The 27691-nt window shown below is 40.7% G+C and overlaps 1 protein-coding gene across 8 annotated transcripts in view; it reads right to left on the bottom strand.

Moving 5' to 3' along the window:
- The window catches only part of ARID1B (AT-rich interaction domain 1B), a 505408-nt gene that overhangs the window by 381504 nt on the left and 96213 nt on the right, over window positions 1-27691 (bottom strand). For all 8 annotated transcript variants that reach the window (XM_066615941.1, XM_066615976.1, XM_066615949.1 and 5 more), the window contains exon 3: window positions 27427-27564. In XM_066615941.1, coding sequence (XP_066472038.1) covers window positions 27427-27564 — 138 coding nt within the window. The remainder of the gene's footprint in view (window positions 1-27426; window positions 27565-27691) is intronic.

Here is a 27691-nt window from a genome sequence, read left to right as displayed (position 1 = left end):
TTGACACTTTGGCAATGCAACATCCCTTTGTGCCAGACCACCTAAGCCTTATGGGTAAGAATTGCTTCCCATGTTATAGCTTTTTAGTCAAAGGGATCCCTTACTCTGAGGGATTCCACATCAAAAGCGAAAACATGTTAAGAAAGTGTATGTATACCTACTTTCACTACGCCAGCAATCCAGGACTGGGAGTTGCATATAACTTATGAAAACATATGTATATAAATTCTTGTGAACCCCCCCCCCCCATAAATTCTGTAATTTGGTAAATGGCCTTAAGTCTGTGCCACATGAAGAATGATATATTATGGAGGGAAATTATTAAAATGTCACAGTTTAAAAAAAACAACCCAAAGTCTCAGAATATAATTTACAATTTGGACCACATAAAGAGTCTTGCTAATGAAGATAGTTTCTGATTTTCAGACATCAAAAACTGTGTGAGTTGTAGATCCAGACCTCAGATGTCAGAAAGGAGAAACAGTTTCACACCATACACCCCCTAGCAACAAAAAATCCTAGGATTCATCTTCTTTTCTACTTTAACACAAACCTTCTCCAACAAAATGACAATAAATGAGGAATGCACCATGGTCATTAAAAAAACCCTACAGAATCTATGGGGAGAGAAGGAAAAAGGTGTATTCAGCTACAGGAATACATTTTATAATTAGAACAAGCAATTGCACCAAAGATACTGAGTCACTGTGAACAGAAAAGCCTAGTAGGAAAGCATATTTTCTCAAATTTGACAACCACTAGCCTGGAGAAAAGTATTGTAAACATTTAAAAGGACAGAGCGGTTTTAAAATGTAGTCATGATCATTGACTGAACAAATGCTGGGGGAACTTAAGGGAACTTTAAAGGCATGATTAGAAGTACTTCCAGGTCTGAATGAAGCTTTATGGATTTTTGATTTATAAGCAGCCCAATCCTACCTTAACTCCCTGTGTGGCAATGCTGTGGTGCCAGCACAGGTCTATTGCAACCTGCTGAGGAGTTTTGGCTGCTGGGGGTCTCCTCGGGAAAGGTGACATTTGACCGCTTACCCCAGGAAAGCACCAGCAACTACTATGGGTCAATTCGGGCCTCTGCCAGTGGATCATGCCTGGGACGGGGATTGGGATTCTGTTTAAAACCTCTAGCTCACTTTAAAGATAGAATTGACATAGAAAAAGCAAACTATGTCTGCAAAAGGATTCATGCTCATAGCAAAAGTTCACTATAATCCTCTCAGTAAAGTGTATAGTAATACAGTAATTTGGGAAATGGCCCATCTTTTTTACATCTTTTTTACAGGCCTGATTCCTCTACGATCTGCTGCTTTATGCTCTTTTTATCTGACTTTTTATCTGACTACTGTTTTATGGTATCTGCTAATATGTTTTTAATATATTTTTATCTGTTTGTTAAATTATGTTTTAATCTGTTTTTAATATGTTGTAAGCCGCCCTGGGTCCCTTTAGGGAGAAGGGCGGGGTATAAATAAAGTTGTTTATTATTATTATTATTATTATTATTATTATTATTATTATTATTATTATTATTATTATTATTATTATTATTATTATTATTATTATTATTATTACAGTTGCCCCACATCTTACATGAGGATTATGTTCCAGAGTCATTACAGAAAGCTAAAATACTCAAAATTACATTGAAAATTTCTTACATCCAGAAAATATGTACCATCTCTTTAAAAATTATGAGAGACAGGTGGGAACTGAGGGCATAGCAGCTTCATTCTCTGACCTCAAGCTCATATTCAGGCACACATTTAGTGAGTGCAACCACTTTCACTGTTTAAACTGCTGTCTTGCTCTGGTTTTTATGTTTCGGGGGTGCCGACTGTATGTAGCTGAATTTATGCCAGTCAACTATGTGTAAGAGAAGGGGTGACTGGTACATTGCTCCTCACTGTATTTTCCTTTATTACACCTTTTACAACTTTCAAATGTTGTAAACTAGTGGTTTTCACACATTTAGCTCTGGGACCCAGTTTTGGAATCAGAATCTGTCAGGACCCACTGGAAGTGATGTCATGACCAGAAGTGACATCATCAAACAGGAAATTTTTTTAACACTCCTAGGCTGCAATCCTATCCACACTTACCCAGGAGTAAGTCCCACTTACTATCATTGTTAAAAGAATATAGCTTGTTAAAAGTACAGGTCTGTAATAATTCCCCAAACGCAGTCATATACCATGGTAGCACAGAGACTAATAAATTCAAAATAAAATATTGGAATGAATGGGGACCCACCTGAAATTGGCTGTGGGTCCCAACCCACAGTTTGAGAAACACTGTTGTAAACAATAGAGTGAAACTCAAAATGTTGAAAAAAAATCTTAATTCAAAAACAGCTTCAACTAAACAGAAAGAACTATACTATATATCCAAATGTCTTAACTATACATTCATGCATATGTGAGCAGAGGTAAACCTCTTCCTCTTTCTATGTTACTCTGTCCATCGCAAAAAGAATGGTCATTCCTCCTGAAAGAGGAATGCACTCTTGAGAACTATTACAGTCGTTACTTAGCTAGAAGGGTGACAAATCATATTCTTTATTTTTGAAATTTCAAAACTGCCTTCAAAAGGCATGTTTATAATCTAGAAACTTCTTCTCTCCTACCCACACATGTCATCAAATAAATAATTTACAGCACAATCCTATGCAGACTTTCATTGGCCGGATGGGCACATGCACTGTCACAAACTCCACCTCCGGAGCCTTTTTGCCCTGACATGAGACTGCTCGGATTTGGGCCAGTGACATTGCTAGCATGGATTCAAGTAGCCCCACAGAGCCTGCTGGAGTTTTGCCCCGAGCAGCCTCTAATCCCACACTGGATGCAGTGGAGGTTGCACCAGAGCTGCTGCAACACAGTATGGCACTTTTGTTGATAATGGGTTGCCTGAGTCCTTTCCTAGAGTTTGAGAAGCATGCATACTGTACAGTACACATTATATTGACTAATGCCTACAGAAGTATTAACAACATGCATCCTTGTTCCTGTAAATTGAGCCTTCATTTTTACACCAATCCAAGATTAATGGCTATTAGATTTCATTGTAAATAAATTACTGTATGAATTGACCATATACAGTAAAAAGCCACTTCTTACATTCATTCAGATAGATGAATAAATAAATATGTACACATATCATGTGCGATTTTTCAAGGAAACACACATATAGAATCACACTTCCCTCTTTCAAATACAAGTTAGAGTAAGAAAGGATTAAGTCTTCAGTCACATGTATTTTAAAGGGAAAAGAGATGAGGCTACATGTCTGATTCAGTATGCCTGAATTTTGTTTACTTATGTCCCTTGGAGAGGAATGAACTTTTCATCACAAATATTCAACAGATATTTATTAATACTGTCAATGTGCAAAGCAAATGAGCGATCTGAAGAACCTGAAGTACAACTGCAGCATGTAAGAAAATTAATAATCAGTTTAATTTAAAATAGACATTCCTACACTGTTTAAATGTCCCAGCATTTGATCAAGTATCATGGACTTGTTAAACAAAATATAAAGCATCATTTACAGATATCGTCTGCCTCTACTCATCTATGGAAATTATAACATACATCCCTCTCTATTTTCCTCCAGCCCCAGAGTTGCTAAAAGTCCTGGAAGAAACTCTTTTGTCTGATTTGTGGGAGACAGAGCTGGGGCTGAAGACTGAAAAGTCAGCAGTACCAGTCAGTTCAGGAGCTAAACAAAATTACAATCTCTTGAGGGTGGCAGGATTAAAAAGATGCTGCTTCTTTATGCTTTCTTGCTGTGCAAGCAGAGAATTTGGGTCTCAATGCTCCATACAGCAGAATCCTCCACCAGACTGCTTGCCACCAGCAAAAGAATATATCTGAACCGCAGGGCTTGCTCACGTAAATGAGGTCATAGCGGTGCCCCAAGCTTACAGTAGAGCCAAAACTCTGAAGACAGCTTACTGAACAAAGGAAAAAGCAGCACCAAGAGCAGCTGGTTCCTCTAGGCTAATAAAGCTAGTTTCTCAAAGATGCTACTTTCTGGGAAACAGTTTTATTTTTGACTCGAGGTGTCTTTCTTACTTAACTATATATAAGGAAAAGATTCATGGAGAGAATTCATCTAGGATTACAAAAACTACAATTGCAGATAAAATTAGCACAATATTTCCCATTAAACAATTAGGACTCTGAAGCGTAAGGATTAAGTATAGAAAACTGAAATCACAATTTATTAGACAACATTCTAAAAACAGATACTCCATAACAGATTGCGTTAAAATAAATAAGAATACTGTAATAGGTTTTTATTTGCTACCGTAGATTAAAAAGATGACTAAATAAGATGCATTCAATCTTCTGGAACACTGATACAATGAAATGTTGATTTTGTTCCCTCAAAACTATTCCATCACAAAATAATCAATTCATTATTATGGATGACATTTGGTCCACTGTGAAATGGAACTGAGAGTATCTCTCTTTGATACATTTGAATCAGGTATTCTGCTGAAGTTGTATTCTGCCCAATCAGTACTGTTCTGCAAACATTTTCTGCACACTTGTTATCTAGTAGTCTTTGCTCCACTTTGAATGAGAGTAACTAAAGATAATGGGACCTATTAATAGAAATTAATTACCAACAATCTTCACAAAGCAGGAGTGCTGGAGTGTTGGGTCTGTCTGGAATTCAATTGGCCTTGAAATAGTGTTTTTTGTGGGGATAACAAAAATAATGCTATGAACTAGGCAGAGACGAGGATTAAAAAAAGGATATGGTTGAGTCAAGTCAGGGGCGTGGGGAGAATTAAGCAAATCTAGTTTGGTGTCATCATGCCCAGTATGTCATCTTGCCTGGGATTATTTAAATATATGAAAGAGAAAGACACCAAAACAACACTGATGAGGAAGCAGGTACAAATAGTCACAGAAAGAAGATCAAGCATCTAAACCTCCCAGTACCTCCCCAATATTTTTGATGAGAAAAGTGAATAAAAGAATTAAAGTGAGATGGTGATAGTGGAAGAAAAGAGGCAGAAAATGGACAGAATCTACCCTGTACTTGGCAATATCTTTCAAAAACACATTCGGATCCTAAGAAACTTTCACACACTGATTTGCATGGTAGCAGATTTCCCATGCTTCTGTCCTACGTGGCTTCTTGTTGGCATCCTTCAGTCTCGGAAGACTATGGTATCGCGCTCTGAATGGTGGTTCTGGAACAGAGTGTCCTCTCCAGTGCGCGAAGTCTGGGTAATGTAGATATGGAGGACAGACTGTTTCCCATGCAGCAAATCCCCCCCTCTCTACATCGCTAAAATGGTCCAATGGAAAGGCAGAAGCCAATACAGTTGGTTCCAGCAGCGTCGCAGGAGTTGCCAGAGCATGACTGTATACAACCACGAACTGTCTCAGGGACGCCGGCTCCGGATTTTGCCTCGAGGTTGTCTCCTGAAGCCTTTTCCATAACTGGATATAGCCTCAAGGCAGTGGAGGTTTGGGATCAGAGTTTTCGTTCTCTCAGATGAGCTGTCTTCCCAGGCTAACAAGTCCCATCTACCCGGTGGCTGTTTAGTCACCTCTTACGACAAGTACAGCCAAACTGAGGGCTATGCTATGTAAATATTGCAACCACACTTGAGAATGAATAGCGCTACATGAATCTTTCGTACTCTCTTGGTATTCTTCTTCCTGCCAGGGTACTAAACAACTGGGACAGATCTACACAATTAGCCACACACATGGATGAAAAGCACAGAAAAGCTCTCATGTGACTTAGTGAATGTGTGAAACATATAAGTCTGCCCTCCTCCAGCTGCTCTATGTAACCCTTCCTAAGCAGTAAAAAGGCAAAGGACATGGGAATTATTAGCTCCAACTCTTCTTCTCTCTGATAAAGATTTGCAGACATTTACAAAAGTCTTATTGTCCACAGGAAATCTACATAAGGGGGCATACAAAAATAAACCATACTAGGAAGAATGAAAACAGTGTGCTATCACTACACCACAAACAAGATGATGGCAGATGCATTTACAAGTAGTCCCAAAAGCAATTAGCTGCCAGAATGGTATCTTGGTTGCCACAAATGTAAATGCCCCAGTTATCACTTGGAGGGCAACTGCCAGGGACGTGAACTCGAGTCAGGTGAGTCCGAGTCGTGAAAATGCTGAAAAACATTTTCACTGACTCGTTTACACTTGAGTCACGCATATGGAAGACTATGCAAAGCACTCGAATCAAGGGTCCTCCTGACTTGGAACTCATCCCAATGCACACAAACTAGAGTCTGTCTGTGTCAGGGTGAGCTTGCTTACTGTTTTCACAGCGTGAAGAAACTTCATGGAGCCATCATTCAGACCGGGCAAGCAGCGGAGAAGTTCCAGCCAGGAGGCAGGGAAGGGTCAATGTTTGCTTTTGCATCCAAGCAGGGGGATGAGGTGAGAGACGGCTCTCTTTTCCTTCGATGATCACTGGACAAAGGATGGGAGGTTTTCTTTGGCTGAAGTAGGGCAAGTGAAGGAATCCAAGGGGGTTCTTGCCTTACAATTGGATGAAGCAGCCCAGGGAGGTGGAAGAAAGCAGGAGCAGGGTCTCTTGCCCATCTCTGAAGGAACTAATGATCACTGGACTAAGGATGGGAGATTTATGTTTATAGGTTTTCATGGCCAGCAATAATCCAACAATTTAGTATGTTCAGATGAAAATTCAGATGAAAAAACCAGGGTTGTGTCAAATTAGAATCCATGCTGTTAAAAAGTCCAACATTTCATTCTGTAACTTTTTCAGAACTTCATCAGGGAAATGTTCCTAGACAAGACATGTTGCTAGAGACCAAGCCAGAAACAGCTGTTAAAAAACCAGCACCATCCAGGTGCTTGGAGTTCCATTTTACTGCTGCATTCTTAAAGCAAACTCAGCCTAATCAAGCTCTTTAATGTCTGTTCTTTTCAGGACTGGAAGCCAGGTATTGCTAATATGTAGAGCCTTTTCTTTTCTGTTGGTATTTTGGGGATATTTAACTGTTTCAATTGCTTCTCTGTGACTGCTTCTTGGGAAATAAAATAGATTACTGGAAAGAACCTGGGTGGCTTTGAAATGTATTTGATGGCCCATTTCTATTGTATACTGTGCTATTGCTGATTGATCCAGGTGCACTGAACAGAAGTGTCTCTCATGTTCTGCAAGTATGGTTTTTATAGAACGCTTGGTAGTGCCTATGCTGACACGGCTACACTCACAGGGTATCCTATAGATAGATACACACCAGGTGTATCTAGCTGTTGTCTCCTATCCTTAGGATTTCTAAGAAGTTGCTGTACCTTGACAGTTGGCATGAAGATTGTTCTGAAATTTGCTTTATGGAGAATATTACTCGTCTGTTGTGTCTTTGATGTAAGGAAGTATAACACTGCTTTTATATGCAGGTATACCCATTGCATTGCAGAACATGTTGGACATGTTGCAATTCCTTCTTCAGATATTGTGGTTCTGAGAGTAATTCTGCTCTATTAAAATGTTGATAATCCCTGGGTTTTTTTTAGGGTGGTGACTGGAACTATGTAAATAACCATCTGATTGGGTGGGTTTTCTGTAAACTTGGTAACCTGGAGAGAAATATGCTTTTCTGTGGATCAAAGAATGGTAGACTTCCATTTTCTTCTTTCTCTGTTGTGAACCTGATAGATGTATGTATCTTGTTAAGAAGGTTGAGAAAATTTTCCAACTCCCTTTCTCTGTGTTCCCAAATTACAGAGATATCGCCCACATACCTTACCCAGAAATTTGGTTTAAGTTTGGCAGGCCTTATAGCCAATCATTCAAATTCTTCCATATAGAGATCTGCTACTATTGGGTTGAGAAGACTCCCCAGTTGTTCCAATCACAAAACAAAACGTTGGACTTTTTAACAACATGGATTCTAATTATTTGACACAACCATGGTCTTCTCACATGAATAAAGATGTGTTAAACTGACGGGAGGTTTGATATTTTCTTTGGCTACGGTAAAGCAGGAAGAAGAGCCCAAGGGAGCTCTTGCCTTATGATTGGCTGGAGAAGCGTGGGGAGGGGGAGGAGGAAAGAAAGCTGGGGGGTGAGGCAGTTCGTAGCAATCACACTTGCCAAGCGCATGGCTCCATTGTTACTGGGAGGAGAGAGCCTCTTTGAATGACTGGCGCAAATGGGACTACATCTGAGTAGAGCTGCAAAGGACTGAGTCGTCCTGGTAAGCCTCACAGCTGCTGTGTGTGACCCTCCTGCTGCTTCTGTCCCCACTCTCTTGCAGTCCATCTCACCCCCTCTTGTCTTTTTTACAGATGGAGACAGCAGGAGAATGTTTAAAGAGAACTCACACACACACACACCTGGCAGCAGCCCCATTTTTGTCCACTGCTGCTTTTTAAAGGGAACAACATGAGTCTTTTCAAGTCACGAAAGGGCAACATGACAACTCGCAAGGGCCCCCATTATGACTTGTTTTCAAGTTGAGTTGTGAGGGGGTGGAGACTTTTGACTCAATTCAAGTCAAGTCATGCTGGATTTGCCCATCACTGGTGACGGCAGCTGATGTGAATCCTACTTGGATGGACTGGCCACTGGAGATGGACACCAGTCCGGCAAAGGTATCCCATGTTGTAGCAACATGCACAGTTGTAGGCATGCTTTTTTTTTTTTTTTAAAGAATAAGCATGTAATTTGTAAACGGGCCGAAATACAGTAAGCAAGATTAAAAATAATGTAGGATCAAACGACCGGCATTTTCTTTCAGAGGATATCATCTAGGTTACAGACAATTTCTTAATGAATGGTAGAATTACTAGATAAGGCAGCAGGGCACAACTGTACAGCATGCCAATTGAACTTTATGAAGTGGGAATGTGGGTATATGGCACAGAAAAAAAACCTGATCATTAATAGATTTAAACAGATATGTGAACTGTAGAAATGAGAGTCAAAATATGGTGCAAACAGGGGGACGAGTAAATCTAACAAGCACTTTTTGCACAGAGATGTCTACAAAGACAATCACAGACCTTCACATGAAAAGACACACTATTAATAATTATTTAAGGATACCCGTTTTTTTCTGCGAGACAATGAACTTTTCTTTCTTTAAAAAATATGATTCTTCTAACTCCTGGCAGGGCTTAGAGAATATTAGAAGTAACACTCCACTTCTGTTATATTAGCTATATTTTGAAAATTCTTTTTTGTCAAGTACAAAGGACGGCTAGAAAACACCTGGGTTACTAGCTCAAAAATCAGAAATGCACACTGCGCAGCCATGCAGCAGTACCTTCTTCTTACCTCTACCAGTTACTCCTGCTAACTGGGTAAGAGACACTTTTTTCAAGTGGGTGCTCCTCTTTATTTAGCAGGGGGAGGGTAACTGGCTTTCCTCATCCCAGCAGTGTTTTTTCTAGTGACTGACAGCTGGTGTTCTTTTGCATCTTTTAGTTTGTGAGCCTTTTTAGGACAGGGAGCCTTTAGTTGTTTGATTCACTGTAAACCGTTTTATGAACTTTTCATTGAAAAGCGGTATATAAATACTGTTAATAATAATGATGATGATTAGAATGATGATGCAAATAGAGGCCAGAATTGAAAAATCAAATGATGCAACATGCAGATTGTGCAAAGAAGCCAAATAAACAATTGATCACATACTTAGGGAAAGTTAAAATCCTGAAAATAGGTGAAAACCGTAAGTACAGACTTTACCAGGAAAAATGAGACTATGTCTCATCTGATATATGAATGCAATAACATCACACAGATGGATTACAGACATGACAGAATTGCGTAAGTATTCCATTGGTCATTATGTAAAAAATACAATTTACCAGCATCAAAAAATGTTTGGGATGATCAGGCTGAGAAGGTGCTGGAGAAAAAATAAATCAAGATCCTGTGGGACTTTAAAATTCAAACAGACTGATATCTCAAACATAATACACCAGATATAACAATAATAGAAAACCAGAATGTCTGGCTAATTAATATTGCAATTCCTAGAGATGCTAAAGTCGATGAAAAAGAAGTAGAAAAAAACCAAGACCTGGTCACTGAAATTACACAACTATGGACCAAATATACCAAAGTGGTCCCCATTGTCATTGGGGCACTTGGAACAATCTCAAAAAGTTTTGTGAATTACTTTAAACAACTGCAGGTTACTGAAATACCATAAGATCTACAAAAAATGGCATGTTTAGGAATATCATACAGACTGCGCTAATACTTAATTGATACTTGGGTCTCAGGCTGTGACTTGTATCAATTCCTCAACACCAGTTTACAACCGTGCTTCATGTAATTTGGATGATGATGATAATGCAATAAAGGCCAGAATTGAAAAATCATCAAATGATGCAAAATGCAGATTGTGCAAGGAAGCCAAAGAAACAATTGATCACATATTTAGTTCCAGCAAGAAGATTGCACAGACTGATTATATTTAGACATAATACAGTGGCTCAAATGATCCATTGGAATTTATGCGGAAATTACAACATCGAAACAGTTAATAACTGGTGGAGTATAAACCAGAAAAAGTGACAGAAAATGAGAAAGTCGGGATCTTGTGGGATTTTCAAATACAAACCAATAAACTTTTGGCGCATAATACACCAGATTTTACAGTAAGAGAAAAAAATTAAATGGCCATTATTGACCACAGTAATATCCGGCAATAGCTGAATTGATGAAAAAGAGCATGGAAAAATTAATAAATATCAGGATTTAAAAATTGAAATTCCAATCTAGCCTCAATGCAGACATAATATTCCCCTCAATCACTTCAACATGATTCAGAAATGCCCCTCAGGTTCACATGCTCCTCCCTTCCTGTTGGGCTCAGGCATTCCTTCTCCCATCTCACACTCAATTTTTCTTTTCATCACTAGCTATGCTTAGTTTCATCTTTAAAAATCTGCTTCAAATGTATTACAAACTCAACAAAAGCTAAGTACAATTAGTGTTCAACCTGGTACAGGTGTAAGCCAACCATTAATGTTGAAAATGGATAAGAGCAAGGAGTTCAAGTGGGAGTGGAGTGAGACAGCATGTAAGCCTGTGGGTTTGTACCCAATCGCTTATCCATGATTAAAAGATCAGGAAATGTTAAATCTGAACCGAACTGGGGGGGGGGGCAGACTGTGGAAGTTCCATTACATAGACTGCCATCCATACACATGTGTATAATGAGGCTGCAATTAAGGATTCAGTCCCACTTTAGCGAGACAGCTAATTACTCATTTTGATATTTCAACTCTATGTTTGCTGCCAGAGCAGCACCCAATATAGTGCACAATCCAATAAAAACAATATAAATCACAGCAATAAAAGTTTCAAATCATTGCAGTAAAAGTTTAAAAAGTACTAACCACTATAATTAAAACACTGCCATAAATACATTTGGCAAACTCCATTTGGGCAGATGTCATTGGAGTCTGGACCATCAACTCCAAAGCTTGCAAAGCCCCAAGAGTTGGATTAAAACAAGTAGATAAAAACAAGTAAATTGATAAAGACAAGTAGATTGATTCTGCCATACTTGCTTTGTGAAGCGCTGAGTAATAGTTGGCATCCTTCAATCTCGGAAGACTATGGTGTCACACTCTGAATGGTGGTTCTGGAACAGAGTGTTCTCTCCAGTACGCAAAGCCTGGGTAAAGTAGGTATGGAGGATAGACTGTTACCCATGCAGCAAATCCCCCCTCTCCATGTCGCTGAAATGGTCCAATGGAAAGGCAGAGGCCAATACGGTTGGTTCCAGCGGCGTCGCAGGAGTTGCCAGAACGTGACTGTGTTCAGCCATGAACTTCCTCAGGGACTCCGGCTCCGGATTTTGCCTCGAGGTTGACTCCTGAAGCCTTTTCCATAACTGGATGTAGCCACAAGGCAGTGGAGGTTTGGGATCAGAGTTTTCCTTCTCTCAGATGAGTTGCCTTCCCAGGCTGATGAGTCCCATCTACCTGGTGGCTGTTTAGTCGCCTCTTAGGACAAGTACAGCCAAACTGAGGGCCTATTCTTATCCCCAGCCCCCAGGGGAAAGCGCTGACAATGCGCTGACAATGCACCTTATTCTGAGGCAAATGAAGCACCAATCTTTGGCCATCCATGAAAGGACATTTGCCCCCACAACTTCGACAATCGTTAAAGGACATCTGCTGTGCCAGAATCACTTCAGTGGTAACCAGATGAAGGCATGAAACAAAAATGCAAAATGGAAAGGATAGAAAACTACATGGAGATGAAGAGGAAAATACATTAAACTAAAAAAAGGTTGTGAGACAAAAGACCAGGCTGAATTCATGCAGTACACAAAGAGAGTCTCTCATGAGACTACCTCTGTGACACTTGACAAACTGAGTAGGACAACATGGGTCACACACATTCCAGGTGAAGCTCCAGCCAAAAACTGTGGCTAAGCTCTAAGGTTCCAAATGAGGCTCTGTATAAGCACAGATCCTATAGGTGTGCCTGCACAAGACCACAGAGGAGGAAGAACCAAATCCAATCACTTTAGCCTATAGAAAACTGCCAGATTTAAACCAGCTGTCAAAATGCTAAACGAGAAATGGCTAACCTGGTTTCCAATGGAGGTAAATTCCCGAACATAGGCCTCACTACAGAAAAGGCTGAGCTTGGAGCTCTTCTAGTCCTAATTCCTATAAAACCTTGAACACGGAGCACTGCTTCCCCCACAGACCCAAGGGAGCAAGTAGGTAAATGCAAGAAGAGTAACTCAAGAGGGGTTACTCATGTTAACCTCAGATCACTTTGAGCCTTAAAATTAATCACCAGCATTTTGAACTGGGGTTGGAATTGAGCTTGAAAGTTTACAGGCAGCCAGTGTAGATGTGCTAACACAGTGATGCGCTGAGTGTCCCTTTCAAGTGGTGTGCTGCGGCACTGTACACTAGTAACAGCTTTCCAAACCAAGGCTCTCTCACACAACAGTAATTCACATGTGAAGTTACTGGCGTGTGCCCTCATCTTGTCAGAACTGTGGCCTCATCTTGTCAGAAGGAAGCAGGTGCAGTGGGCTCACAGCTAAAATGGAGAATACATCCCAACACAGCTGCAATCCAAGAATCCACCAGAAAGAACTCCCAGGCTGGCATCTTATCTTGCAAGGGTAGTTTAAACCAACCCAGTGTAGGTACAACCAGCAACCTTCCAGACTTAGCCTGGTCCACCATCATAACCTTCACTTCATCTGGATTAAGCTTCAATTTATTCATTCATGAACTGCTGTTTCTGGTTGAAAAATGAAAAACTGAGCTGCTGTCACCAGCATATTGATGAAACAACACTTGACATGCTGGAAGATCTCTCACAACAGCTGTATTTAAATGCTAGCAAGCACTGGGAATAAGTACAGTACATCAAAGAACAAGGCCCAGGGCTAAACAGCACCCACTCAGGGATATTCTCTAGAACTGACATGTCAGGTTGGAGAGGAACTTGTACCAAACAGTTTCCCCCATTCCCTTTCATTTATGGGACTACAGAAGGGTTTGATGGTAACTCATGTCAAAAGTCACTGAGAAGTCCAAAGGAAGTTATATTCTCTCTGTCAATCTCTAAATTATGATCCACTTAGGGTAAACATTCCCTTGGGGGCTGGGGATAAGAATAGGCCCTCAGTTTGGCTGTACTTGTCCTAAGAGGCGACTAAATGGGACTAAATGGGTAGATGGGACTCCTTAGCCTGGGAAGGCAGCTCATCTGAGAGAAGGAAAACTCTGATCCCAAACCTTCACTGCCTTGTGGCTACATCCAGTTATGGAAAAGGCTTCAGGAGTCAACCTCGAGGCAAAATCCGGAGCCGGAGTCCCTGAGGCAGTTCATGGCTGAACACAGTCACGTTCTGGCAACTCCTGCAATGCCGCTGGAACCAACCGTACTGGCTTCTGCCTTTCCATTGGACCATTTTAGCGACTTGGAGAGGGGGGATTTGCTGCATGGGAAACAGTCTATCCTCCATATCTACTTTACCCAGGCTTCGCGCACTGGAGAGGACACTCTGTTCCAGAACCACCATTCAGAGCGTGATACCATAGTCTTCCGAGACTGAAGGATGCCAACAAGGGTAAACAATGAGATTTTCATTCCAAACTCTCCTCTGAATCCTCACTGGAAACGGAATGGGCAGTAAAAACAGCTATCCACAGACTGAAATTATTCCTTAGAACACAAGAAATACACCAAAAAGGAAAAGAATAATGCATTCTTTGAGGAGGATGGTAAGAACTGGGTATTTGCTTATGAGCAACACCTATACAAAATTAATCTGAACTAATTGTGACAAGATTTCAATTCAACATGAAGTATTATTTACAAATAACTTAGAATTCACATAATCTCCAAACAAAACTAAGTCATTTTCACTCTGTTCAATTTTTTATTACTTCTTTGAAATAAAGAATATCAAAATTATCTGTGACATATTTTTACACACTGCTTTTATGAGGAAAATGTGAAGAAATATGACTGGGCTAGACCAGCCATGTAAAAGGAATTAATTACTCTTATAAGAAAGGAAACTCTCAAAGCTATTTATCTCTCCTCTCAAATTCCTTCAATAATTAACTTAAAGTAGCTTCTTCAATATTAATGGCTCTACTAAACAGGGAAAAATACCCATAGCCAAAGTTTATTGCTAGAGAAAAAGGAAAAGGAAAAAAATTAAGTATTTTGTTGTAACTTACATACGGGCTTCACTGATAGTTTTCTTTAAACCAAAATCATTTTATCAGCTCTCATTTCAATAGTTTTATTATCAAGTTAATTAATAGACTCCTGTGCTAATATCTAAATGCTAAGCAATTAATGGTACTGAACTATAAATGGCCTGGTCTATGCTCTTCCAGCAAAAATCTTATAAAGCAAATGTAATTCTATCACTTCAGTGATTTAACACAGGCTTTGTGAGGTTAATATTCTCAAGCAGTTACAGAATAAAGAGCTGTTTTAATTAACCTTCTCTGATTTAAATACTGGAAAACAGAGGATGAGAACTTAAAACAACATTATAAGAACAACAATATGAAAATATTTCCTCTATCAAACCCAAACCACAGACGTGATTTCTGGGAACTTTACACTGGAACACACTTTTGATGTATTATAAACCTGGAACTGTACCTTTTGATAAGTGTAGCTTGAGAAATTTTTCATGAATTTTAATGTCTTTTTAAGATTTAACAATTGTTAAACAAGTCAAATTGACTTCCAATAGTAAACAAAGTATCACATCGCAAACGTCTTCTTTTTAAGAAATTGTAATCAAAACAGCATGGATCATTCATTCTCTGCCCAATCAAACATGAATACATTCATGAATGAAACACTGCTTTAGAGATTTTTTTTTTCCTCCCTTAATCCAAAACTTTCTCCCTTTATTTATAAATATGAGTTTACATAAATTATTCTGAGAAAACAACCCATTAAGCCAATTTATATCCTAAATTGTGCTGGTGTAGCTAGCTTTCCAAAGCAGGAAAAGAGCAGGCTGGAGGTTTCCTTAGGGGAAAGAGATATTTTTCACCTTACCTTGAGTAATGCTCCAGTCTGCCCAATGGGGTTACTCTGATCTGCACCAGCTAAATTGCTGGCACAAGTCCAAGAAGCCCTGGGTGTTCATGCCTGAGAGGGAATATAAGATACAGTGGAGGCCTTCTTGCCTCCTCTACCTATCCCGACCTCTCCCAGGCATGATCCACCGTCATTTTGTCCTCCCAGATCGAGAAACGTCCCCTCCATGCCTGTTTCACCCTCCTACTGCACCGTTTCAACGTTTCAAAATAGGGAGAAAAAAAATTCTGTTCCAGGCTATATCATATTTATCTGAACTAAGTATCTATGTAACACAACAAAGAAAGCTCTTGCTTTTTATCCTAAAATGATGAAGATGGGGGATGGGTGGGAGACACTGCATTCAAATAAATTTTGTCCTTGCAGCAACAAAGAAAAGAAGGGCACACAGGAAAGCTTAAACTCTTAGTAAATCAAAATTTATTCTAATAAGTAACAGGTATAGGCTCTTAAAATACTTTGAATTTAATTGAACTGAAATTGAAAGCTTAATGGAAATTTAAGGTTCCTCCTTTTCTCACAGCAATAATTTTATCAAAGGTCATCTTCCGTAAGGCACTGAGGGAAGTCTCTGGGTCCAATCCTATCCAACTGTCCAGCACTGGTGCAGCCGCAATGCAGCCCCAAGTTAAGGGAACAAACGTTCCCATACCTTGAGGAGGCCTCTGGGACTGTCCCTCCACTACAGGATGCAGTGCATGCCACATTGGCGCAGCTGCACCAACCCTGGAAAATTGGAGAGGACTGGGCCCTCAATCTTCAGCAGCTGTACTCCCCCACAAGTGCCTTAACTTCAGCACCACCACACCCTGGCTCTTCAGCAAGCCAGGCAGATCAAGACTCTAAGATCAAGACTCGGCTGCTATTCTGAGCTGAGCATTATCAGCTGATGCGACCTGACAGTGGTCTGTTGACCCTTAATTATGCATCAAGAGGCCATATAAAACCATTGTCTCTAAGTAAGGAGCTGTCTTGTCTATGGCTTGCTGCCACATCCATCCAACCCTCTCCCCCCCCCCCACTTTAGGAGGCTCTAGATCAGGGGTGTCCAAACCCCAGCCCGGGGGCCATTTGTGGCCCTCAGGGACTCCTAATCCATCCCACTGCGAGCCCCCAGTCTCCAATGGGCCTCTGGCCCTCCAGAGACTTGCTGGAGCCTACACAACTGCTCTAAGCATGAGGGAGACTGCCTGACCTTGCACGTGAGCTGTGGGACGAGGGCCCCCTCCACTGCTTGCTGTTTCACATCTGTGATACAGCAGTGGCAGCGAAGGAAAAGCTGTCCTTGCTTTGTGCAAGACCTTTTATGGGCCTTGAGCTATAGCGAAACTTTCAGTCATTCATACAAGTTCCACCTCTAATATATTCATTTATGTAAATGTATGCAAATTTATTCAAATTTCAAATGTAAATTAATTCTTTTTGTCCTGGCCCCCCACACAGTGTCAGGGAGATGATGTGACCCTCCTGCCAAAAAGTTTGGACACCCCTGCTCTAGATCAAGATAGCTTCTTATAATTGTGAAAATAAATCTTTCTTCTTGCCTCTTTGAAGGCTTTGAAGTAGCTGGTAAATAATGCAAACCTTATGAAGGATCAAGACGACCAGCTTTGAGGTGCTACCTGAGCTGAAGCTGAGTCTCTGAGCATAGGCTCAAGAGATGCTGCTTATGGAGGAACTACTGACCCTCTTATTTCTTGGTTCCACTCTAGGAATTCAGACAAGAAGAATCGTTCTCTACATGCTTTATAAATCCAGCAACAACTATTCACTTATGTTGTTGAATAAATGGGGAAATATACAATAAAGGCAATTTAAATATCTGTGATTTTTACATTTTGAAACAAAAACAGCCTATTTTCAGCAACTGTTACCCTGCACATGCCTGATCTTGTCTGATCTTGGAAGCTAAGCAGCATCAGGCCTGGTTAGTACTTGCATGGGAGACTGCCTGGGAATACCAGGTGCTATAGGCTTATACCATAGTCTTTCGAGACTGAAGGTTGCCAACCATTTGCAGCTACTGAGAAGTAGTAACGGGTTTCTAAACCACTACTGTGCAGCCATGCCACAAATAGTGCCTTGCTGTAAACTAATAATTGAGAACACTCTGCCATTGTGACAGTTGCCTATCAGCATTTGCTCATACATGTCCCAAACATCTGATGCTGTCTTCCAACAATGTGAAAACATCCATGGAAATAACTGGAAACTTTTCACATGTCCTTAATCTAAATGCATATTACCATTAGATGGGAGAGTAGCAAAGAACAACTTACAAATAAAGTCAGGGGGAATGCCCTGCTCCACCTGCCTCAGTTACTCCCCCCCCTCCATATCACTGACTCACAAACTCTGTCCTTACAAAGCCATGGCTGCAAGTTACTGCCCACCTGAAACCCACTGTGATATTCTCCAAACATCATTAATTGGTTGACAGGCACTTCAGGGGGAGAGGTGAAGTAAAAATTCAATAAATAAATAATAAAAGCCAGAAACAGGGAATTTTGACAGCTCCACAAAGGTCTCACTCATACAGTATTTCCTTTTATCCTTTTAAAGATAGGCCTTTATCTTGAACAGGAAAACAGGAGGTACACTCCACAATTTCTAGGTCTGTTCAGTGTTGAGCAGCTTTTGAGAAGGAGATTTAGTGAATATTATCACTGGATGCTTCTTTGTGCCCAAAGACTTTCCTCATCTTCCCCCACCCCAAATGCCAAACTTGCCAAGAGATTGAGACATGGGTCAGGTTGTCCTAACATTTACTTTTATACACAACACTATCTTTTTTAATGTTTGCTCTTAAGTGGACTCAGAAATGTAGTCAGTAGCTAGGCACAATGGAGAGACCTTCCACTTTGCTACTCAGATGCTGGTTGACTTTGTGCCCCAGTGAAGATGTTATAGAATCTCATTTCTATAATAAGCATTTCTACGCTAATGCAAACTAGTGACTACATAAGTAAAAGGTACTGTGATGATTTTGGAATCATGTTTATGGGAAGTTTAAATTTTCCTACATTCTTGTAACAGACTAAGAGCCCAACCCTGAGCTTGGTGCTCCGGCTTTCCTCCAGAGCACACTGTCGCAAACGTGCCATAAGGAACGCCTGTGAGGCTTACTGCTGGGCCAGCACCTGTGCTAGCCAAGCGCTGGCCAGCGCTGGGCTAGTGCCGGGCAGGCGCCTGTCCTCCGATGCTTGGCGATCTCATGGACTGCTGAGTTGTGGCACGGTAAGCAGGGGCGGGGAGGAGGCGTTCCAGGGAGAGGGGAGGCAGGCAGAGGGCGGAGAGAGGGCAGGCGGGAAGCGTGCCAGGGGAGGGAGCGGGGAGGCAGGTCCGGGGTAGTCCTACATGAATGTCTTTACTTTACTGCCGACCTTTTGGTCGTGGCAGGCTGAAGCACACAGGATGCGGCGGCAGCCGTTCTCAGCGCCGCTGCAGCTGCGCGCCCCAGGCAGCTCAGGATTGGGCTGTGAATAAAGGATAAAGATCTTGGGTTTTGAACACAAATGCATGAGGGCAGAAAAAGTGTTGTCATAATGTAGATCAGCAGTGGCCAAACATGCCACCGCTGCAAAATGGAAAAGCGGTCCCTGTTTGGACCACTTCTTTCCATTTCATATCAGCACCGTCAAAGTCCCTCTTGTTCGGGGGACAAGGATTCTCTGGGCAGTCGTAACGTCTGCCCGGCATCCCAGAAGGCCACGCAATGGGATGTTCAAGCAGTTGCGACTGCTAAGAGCGTCCCTGTCCCCCAAACAAGGACTTTCCACAGTGCCAAGGTGGAACGGAAAGGTCTGCTCACCACACAGAAGGATGCTACCAAACCCTGGATCTGGCCCCCAGGCCAGGGTTCAACCAGCCCTGATGTAGATTGCTGATCAGATTGCTATCAGATGTGATAGACTTACACAAATTCAAGAATATGTTCTCAGCATGTTCCCCCCCCCCCAAAAGAGAAAAACAATAGTTGAAATAGTGCAGGTGATTCTGCCTACCATTCCACTTACACTGTTTACACCCCTGAATGAGCCTGAAATGGGAGAATAAAGTGGCTGTTCCCTCAGTTGCCATGTGTCTCTCATACTGTGCTTTTAGTTTTTAAAGAGATAGTACATATTTGTTGGCTTTACAGGGGCTTAGACTACATGCAATTTTGGTTTTACATGCTAACCTCAGAACCATCATGTAAGATGCAGGCAGTTCATAAGCAGTTAGGAGTCCTAAGGGTTTAGAGGAGCCATTTTCAACCAGTGTGCCGCGGCACACTGGTGTACCACAAATGGTCCACAGGTGTTCCGTGAGAAATTGGGAGATCATTTATTAGTAGGTCCATTGGGGGATGTGAGCCCCCCACTGGCAGCACGGTGGGCCTTGTCAATTGGTGTGCCTTGAGCATTTTTTAATACTTGTCAGTGTGCCATTAGATAACAAAGGTTGAAAATAACTGATTTAGAGCCTTGCAACACACCAAATATAGAATACAGCTCTGCATCTCATTGCTCTGAATTACATGTATGTAAAGAACTCAAACGGGCAGTAAGCAGTTTTCTAATGGTTTCAAAATTGTAGGCCACTGTGCATATTGCATGCAATGCCCAACATACTCTGTGGTAAGTCTGACCTAATTTCAGTCTGTAAACCAGACTGAAAAGCCAGTTTCTGTTTCAGAGTTCCCTAAATACATATTGAAAAATACCTGACTGGAGCATGAAAATGGTATCAATTCTCCTTTAAGAGAATGCACTAATAATTGGATTATTGCTTGCTATTACTTCAAAAATATTAGTCATTTTAGCATGATGTTATTTGAAACACACTTTTCCCTATTTCAGTTTATACCTGAAAGTTGACCTGCTAGTTTTATAATTGCACATTTTGATCCTAAAGTTCAGAACTGTGTGCCCACTTGCCATAAGCATAGATATACAGTACAGTATTCACAAAACTAGGTAAACTATATATAGACTTGCAAAGAAATGATTGCTAAAAATACCATCGGTCACTTTGCATAATAACCTCAGGAGTACATATTTCAGTTCAAAACTGCAAGCTCATTTCTGCAACTTTCAGAATGAAGAAAAGTATTTCACAATACTTAATCATTATTTTGTGTGTGTGTGTGTGTGTGTGTGTGTGTGTGTGTGTGTGTGTGTACAGTTTTATATAGTATTTATAAAATATTTATTTTTAAAATATTTTATAAATATAAATTTTATATTTATAAACTATATATATAGTTAAATTTATCATTCGTTTTGTGATTTGTGTTATAAGGAAACAAAATGTATAGTTTTCTCCCAAATACCAATTGCATGCTACGAATGTTCTTTACCCTGAATTCAAAGAAACCATAAATACAAATTTAAATAATTTTTGTACAATTTTTGTTATTCAGAGTCATTTAAATCAGCAACTTAGGGCCCAATCCTATCCAGTTTTCAAGCACTGGTGCATCCGCATTGCAGCCCCAAGGTAAGAGAGCAAATGTTCCCATACCTTAAGGGGCCTCTGTGACTACTGCCCCACCACAAGATGCAGTGCATGCCCCATTGGCACAGCTGCACTGGCACTGGAAAATTTGATGGGCCCTTAAACATCCAGACCTTCAAGAGTTTATCCACATTTATATATTTGCATATAATAGTGTGTGGGAGAGGATTACTTCATTTCTCTTCTACCTAGAAATTTACATTTCCAAAGTTGACAAAAATATCTATGCAAAAGTGATCCACCAAAAGCCAGTACCTGAAATTATCTTTACATAAATAAAAATGAGTCCGTCAGTAACTCAGGGTTATATTTTACTGTCAAAAATATAACTTTCTAATGCATACCAATAACACAGTTTATCTCAGATGTATTTCACACATTTTCACCATACAATGTGCATATCCGCAGTAATTTCTCTATATAGCAATATACAAAAATCAATGAAACTGTTAGCTGCAATAAATCTGAGCAACACTAAAGAATTCCCACCATGTTATCAGTATATAGGCATAAACAAATGCTTGTTTTTTTATTATCATGAGAAAACAATCCATACTGAGATGACTGTCACACTGACCTCTGCCTCTCACATTTCCCCCCATCTCATATCTACATGCATCTATTTAACCTGAATTTAGGGCTCGACCTATGCTCATTTGATTCCACATGGTCGAGCAGTACTGAAATGGATGCTGCTATAACCTGCAAGGCCAGAGAAGCAGCTAGAAGTCTCCTTGGGGAAAGGGGAACATTGGTTCCTAACACTGTGTAGCGCCCCTGCAGCCCTTATGGGTCCCCGCCTCTCCTCACTCCAAAATGCCTCCCTGCCATCTGGTAGGGACACTGACTGCTTTTCGCCAGGGCTCAGCCCTGACCACACTGGCCTCCTCAGGAGCAAGAGGCTACTCGGGAGCAGGAGGGTCCTCCGGAGGAGGGGAACCAAACAAGTACTACCTGAATTCATCCCTCAGGCAGGAGGTCTCCCGGGGAGTAGGGCCTGAATTCTCATGAGAGCTCAGGCCAGACATATGGTTGGAAGGGTCGGGACCAACTGGGCTGGCTGCTGGGCTCAGCTCCTGGAGGATTGCCAGGGGAAGCTATGGCTTCCCCAGTACCTTTATTCAGCCTGTCTGTTACCTTGCAGGGGCGGAATCCGCTACTCTACCTGGAACATTGCCCTACAGAGGCAGGGGAAGGCAGGAGGGGGCCAGACCTCTGGGGAGCTGCCTGTTGCACCGAGGAGAGTGGTGCAATAACCCTGCAAACCCCTTCCACATGAGGCAAGGGGTCCAAGACAGAAGAGACCCTGACAGTAGGTGGCAGCACCTGGGCAGTGGACCCAACCCACAGGAGGGTTTCCAGATGCCAACAAGAAGCCTTACCAGACTTTCAGGCTCACAACAGGGTCGTGACACCCAACCTCACCGAAACTCCTGTTAAAATGTGGACTTTGAATGCTGACCCCTTGTGGTGTAACAAGGGAGTCTAACAAGTGAAAAATCGCATACAAGGGGTAGGTGAGCCGCACCCCGCCTGCCACATCCCTTAGCCTCAGACCACCTGGGGGGGGGAAGGCGGGATACCACCATGGACAACACACTGCTCTATACACCTCTTCAGTGACCCACTGGCACAGAAGCTCAGCATCAATGGGCGCTGGCCTCTCCGCTGGCACTGCTCATTGTTCACCAGCAGCAAAGTTCCTTATGGCACTTTCGCAACAGTCATTGCTGGGGTAAACACTGACGGTTCCCTAGCATTGGACTGGGCTGTTAAACAACTTCAGCATGTCTGGGTAATTTCAGGCTCCCTCTTCTTTCATACTTTCGCATATTAGGTTGCAGTATAGTCCCAATTTAGGAAGACTTCACTAAGTGGTTTTACCCAGGCTTTAACACTTTCACCTATAACATTCTTATGAATTGTTTTGGGGTTCTTCCTCCAGCCATTTCTGGCACTGAGTCAACTAACTTTTAGGTCAACAAATAACCCACAAATATTAACTCTGACACAACCCACTGACAGAAAGACAGAGAGCTTGTTTATACATAATAAAGATTCTGTCTCTATAATCAAAACAACAAACTACTATGGAAGTGCACCTTACAATTAGCAACATCAAGCTATAAGGATCTTGGGTTGGACTGGGGAAAAATTCTCAAACCTTGGAAATAATCGATCAGGATAGACAATACTAGTCTAGACTAATAATTGTAGGACAGTTTCATATGCTTTCCCCATATGATATAGTAATTTCAGTATGTAACTCAAGTATATTAACACAGAAAACATTGCTTCCAATGCGGACTATCCAATAAGCGGTCTTCAACATGGGTAATGAGCAACATCGAAACCCAACCCCTTTCATTATGTAAGAATCACAGGTGTTGAAACTCTTTATAGCTTTCCACCAAGCAACCATTCCTAGAGATACCCCTTGGCTAGCACATCTCTGACAGAGTAAGCTCCATATTCCAACACAACTGCAGATTCTCAACAATTATCTGAACATCTTTCACATAATCATACATGTTTTCTGACACCGAAAATGCTTTCTGTTCAGCAGACAGCAATAACATTCCACTTACTTGTTAGGCCTTAAGGTTACAGATATGGGTTTAAGAGTTGGGGGGGGGGATTTAACAGAGCATCCTACACAAAATGATCTTAACTGCTGTTCCTTCATGACTGAGATGTTCTCTCTTAAACATTGTAGTATTTTTAGAAATGGCAACAGGACCACTGGCATTACTTTTTAATTCTATTTTTGTCAAAATCAAATATTGTTCTTCAGCAGGGCCCACCAGGTAAATGACATAAATACAAAAATGTTTTACAAATCTTTTGCTGACACAAGGTCATTAGCTGTTCAGTTTTGCTACAATGCAAAAGGATACTAATTACATTTTGGTTTCGGTTTTCCCTCTCTTATTGCTTCTTTTTTGAGACAGCCCTTTAGGCTGCGGTTATTCGAGGAACTATATTTGGAACTTAGCCTACCAACACACAAACCTGGACTAAGATGTCTCCAATACAGCATTCTTCTTGTTTGCATAATTTAACGCTAGCATACTGAGCCACCCTTTCACCTCTCCTGAACTTAGCTATTTTATAAACAAGATTTACTTTTTTTTTTTTCCTTTTGGCTGAACATAGAAATTCTGTCATGATCATATTAAAACATCCATTAAAATAAATGCTTGGTCTGGATAGCATAATTGGATATAACCACAGAATAGTAACTAGTTGGAAAATTCCCTTTTTAGAACATCTAATCTTCAATGCAGAATTAAGTATATTACTTTTTTCCCCCTCTTTCCATTCCCATCAGTCCCCAGAGGGTTACATACATATATGCATGGTTGTGTGCCACTGTGATGTCAGCACTATATATAAATTTCAATTGCTAAACTATATAAACTGAAATTGCTTATTCTCTGCTTTAGAGAACATCACTAGAGAACATCACTTTCTTTAAATTCCATAGCAGTCTCTCAAATATGCCACAACTGTCTTGTAAGTGTTCTACTAAAGTACAACTTAAAACAATGACTATGGGCCAGCCCAAGGCAAGGGAAAAAAATTTCACTTACCCTGGGTAACACCACAGCAGCCCCAATGGAACTACTTGGATCTGTACCACCTATAGAGGAGGCACAAATCTGAGCAGCCCAAAGCTGCCTCAGGCTGCCTGGGAACAGGGCTAGGATCTGGCATAAGTGCCAGATCCTGGCTCCGCCCACCCTCCCACCACTCTCCCCATGCTCCCCAGAGCTTCGCACCAGCCTGGAAAAGCCTGAGCAAATTCACCTGTCCTGGGGCCCTCAGTGGTACGGGGAGGCTGGTTCACATCCTTGCACTGGCCTCCTCAACTCGAATGGAGGCACAAACGTGCATTATGACACCTCCAAGAGACTTGCGCTAGCCCAAGGGCGCTTCAGGACTGCACCCTAAGTGTTCAAAGTCAGGCATTTCTGGTGGTTCTTCCACAATTATGAACTATATTCCCCTAGAGCAATGTTTCTCAAACTGTGAGTCGGGACCCACTAGGTGGGTCGCAAGCCAATTCAGGTGGGTTCCCATTCATTTCAATATTTTATTTTTAATATATTAGACTTGATGCTACCATGGTATGTGACTGCATTTGGGGAAATGTTAAAGACCTGTACTTTTAACAAGCTACTCTGTACATTCTTTTAATAATGATAGTCAATGATACTTACTCCTGGATAAGTGTGCGTAGGATTGCAGTCCAGGATTGTTAAAAATTTTCCTGCTTGATAATGTCACATTCAGTCATGACATCACTTCTGGTGGATCCTGACAGATTCTCATTCTAAAAAGTAGGTCCTGGTGCTAAATGTGTGAGAACCACTGCCCTAGAGACTGACCTAAGTCCACACTTGAGCACCTTAAAGCAGTGTTTCTCAAACTGTGGGTCGAGTCCCACTAGGTGGGTCTCCATTTCAATTTCAATATTTTATTCTTAACATATTAGACTTGATGCTACCATGGCATGTGACTGCATTGGGGAAATGTTACAGATCTGTAGTTTAACAGGCTACTCTATATATTCTTTCAACAATGATAGTAAATGGGACTTACTCCTGAGTAACTGTGGGTAAGATTGCAGTCTAGGATTGTTAAAAGTTTTCCTGCTTGATGATGTTAGGTCCTGACAAATTATCTTTCTAAAAAGTGAGTCTGGTTGCTACAAGTTTTAGAACCACTGCCTTACAGCTTATTCAACACACATATTGGATGAAAATCAAAATACCAGTCCCACCTCACAGTGCCTACCAGGCTATCCCCCAAGTTAGAAGAGAAAGGAATAAAATTGGACTGGTGGAATGAAATGCAAATAAGAACAAGATTACGAGAAGACCAAAAAATAGGTTTTTATGAAGATATAAGTTTTGATAAAATATTTTTGATTGATGGGGGGAAATATATTTTAAAAATGTACAATTTTCTCCTGGAGATAAGAATGGAGGATGAAATAGTTAAAGATGCAACGGTGTGCTGGACAAAAAATTTTGGATATAATATATTGATGGACGAACGGAAACAAATTTGGAATATAAATATTAAGATAACTAAAGCAGTGTCTTTTAAAGAGCATTTATATAAAATGTTTTATAGATGGTATTTAACTCCACAGAAATTAGCAAAAATGTATTCTGGGTCATCAAATAAGTGTTGGAAATGTAAAGAGGTTGAAGGAACCTTTTATCATATGTGGTGGACATGTGAAAAAGCAAAGAAATACTGGAAAATGATACATAAATTGTTGTGATATTGAATTGTGTATTACCATTCAAACCAGAAATATTCCTCCTAAATGTGATATCAGAAATGAAAGACCAATATAGAAAATACCTTATTGTACATATGGTTACAGCAGCAAGAATACTGTTCGCGCAAAATTGGAAATCTACTGACATGCCAGAGAAAATTTAAGAGACAAAATTTATTAAATAGCAGAAATGGAAGTTTTAACAGAAAGAATGAAAGAGAGAGATTTAGGTAGAGTAAGAAAATATTAGAAGCCTTTTTATGACTGGATAGATAATTTTAGTTAAACAATATTGAGTGTTGAGATAAATTTAAATTTTTATAATGGCAAACATGATAGCTTTAATATTGAAGATTATTGTGTTTTTTTCATTCATTTGATTGCTTTTCCTTTTTTTTTTTTTTGAATAATGCATGTTGTAATCTAGGGCCATTACCTTATGTGTAACCTGTGTAGTACCTGCCCAAAGTCTAACTCATTTTCCTCACCTCTATCTGTAATTAATAAATAAAATACTTAACAAAAATATATAATCCATTGTGCACCTATAAAAATAGGTGAATACCAAACAAGTATTTCAATAATGCTTAAATTATGTATATGATAAAGAGACAACAATAATTTTTTTCCTAGAAATAGAAAAGGTCAGGAAATGTAGTTTTAATTCTGACAAGGTCAGGGTCGCATTAGAGAGCCCCCTTCGCCCTGGGAGGGGGAAGCCCCAACAGAGCAGCTATACCACCACCACACTAAGGTTGTGGGTATAGAGATGGTCTCTGAGATCAGCAGTGAACCTTTCACAGGCCTTGGGCCTTTGCTAGTTGCCCAGTGATGCTAACCCCTGACTTCACCCCTGCATCCTGTTATGTGTGCAAGACAACAAAGGTGGTAAATGCAAAGAAATGCATCTTGGGGAAAAATCCAAGAAATGCTGTAACATCACTATGTTATCTTTGATCAATTTTCTTAAATTACAAGTAGACAGTTTGTCAATATGGTAAATAGGCAGTGGCTTACCTGCTGCGTCTGGTACCTCTGCTGGGCCTGCGACAGATACTGAGCCTGGGGTGGCAGATGCTGAGGTTGTGGCTGCTGGTTGTAATATGGCTGTTGGCAGTAGCCAGTTACACCTTGCTGCCCATACTGAGGTGGCATCTAGTAGAGAAAAATAGCCAAAGCAGATATGTGTTCAGGAGCAAATCAAGCACAGCACGTTTTTAGCATCTGAAACATTTTCTGAACAATGTCTATTGCAGTGCCAAACACATGTTTCTCCATATGA

Source organism: Tiliqua scincoides, chromosome 1 (genome assembly GCF_035046505.1).
Source record: "Tiliqua scincoides isolate rTilSci1 chromosome 1, rTilSci1.hap2, whole genome shotgun sequence".
NCBI classification, from domain to species: Eukaryota; Metazoa; Chordata; class Lepidosauria; order Squamata; family Scincidae; genus Tiliqua; species Tiliqua scincoides.
Note: the sequence above shows the minus strand (reverse complement) of the source record. Positions and strands in the feature narration are given on the sequence as shown.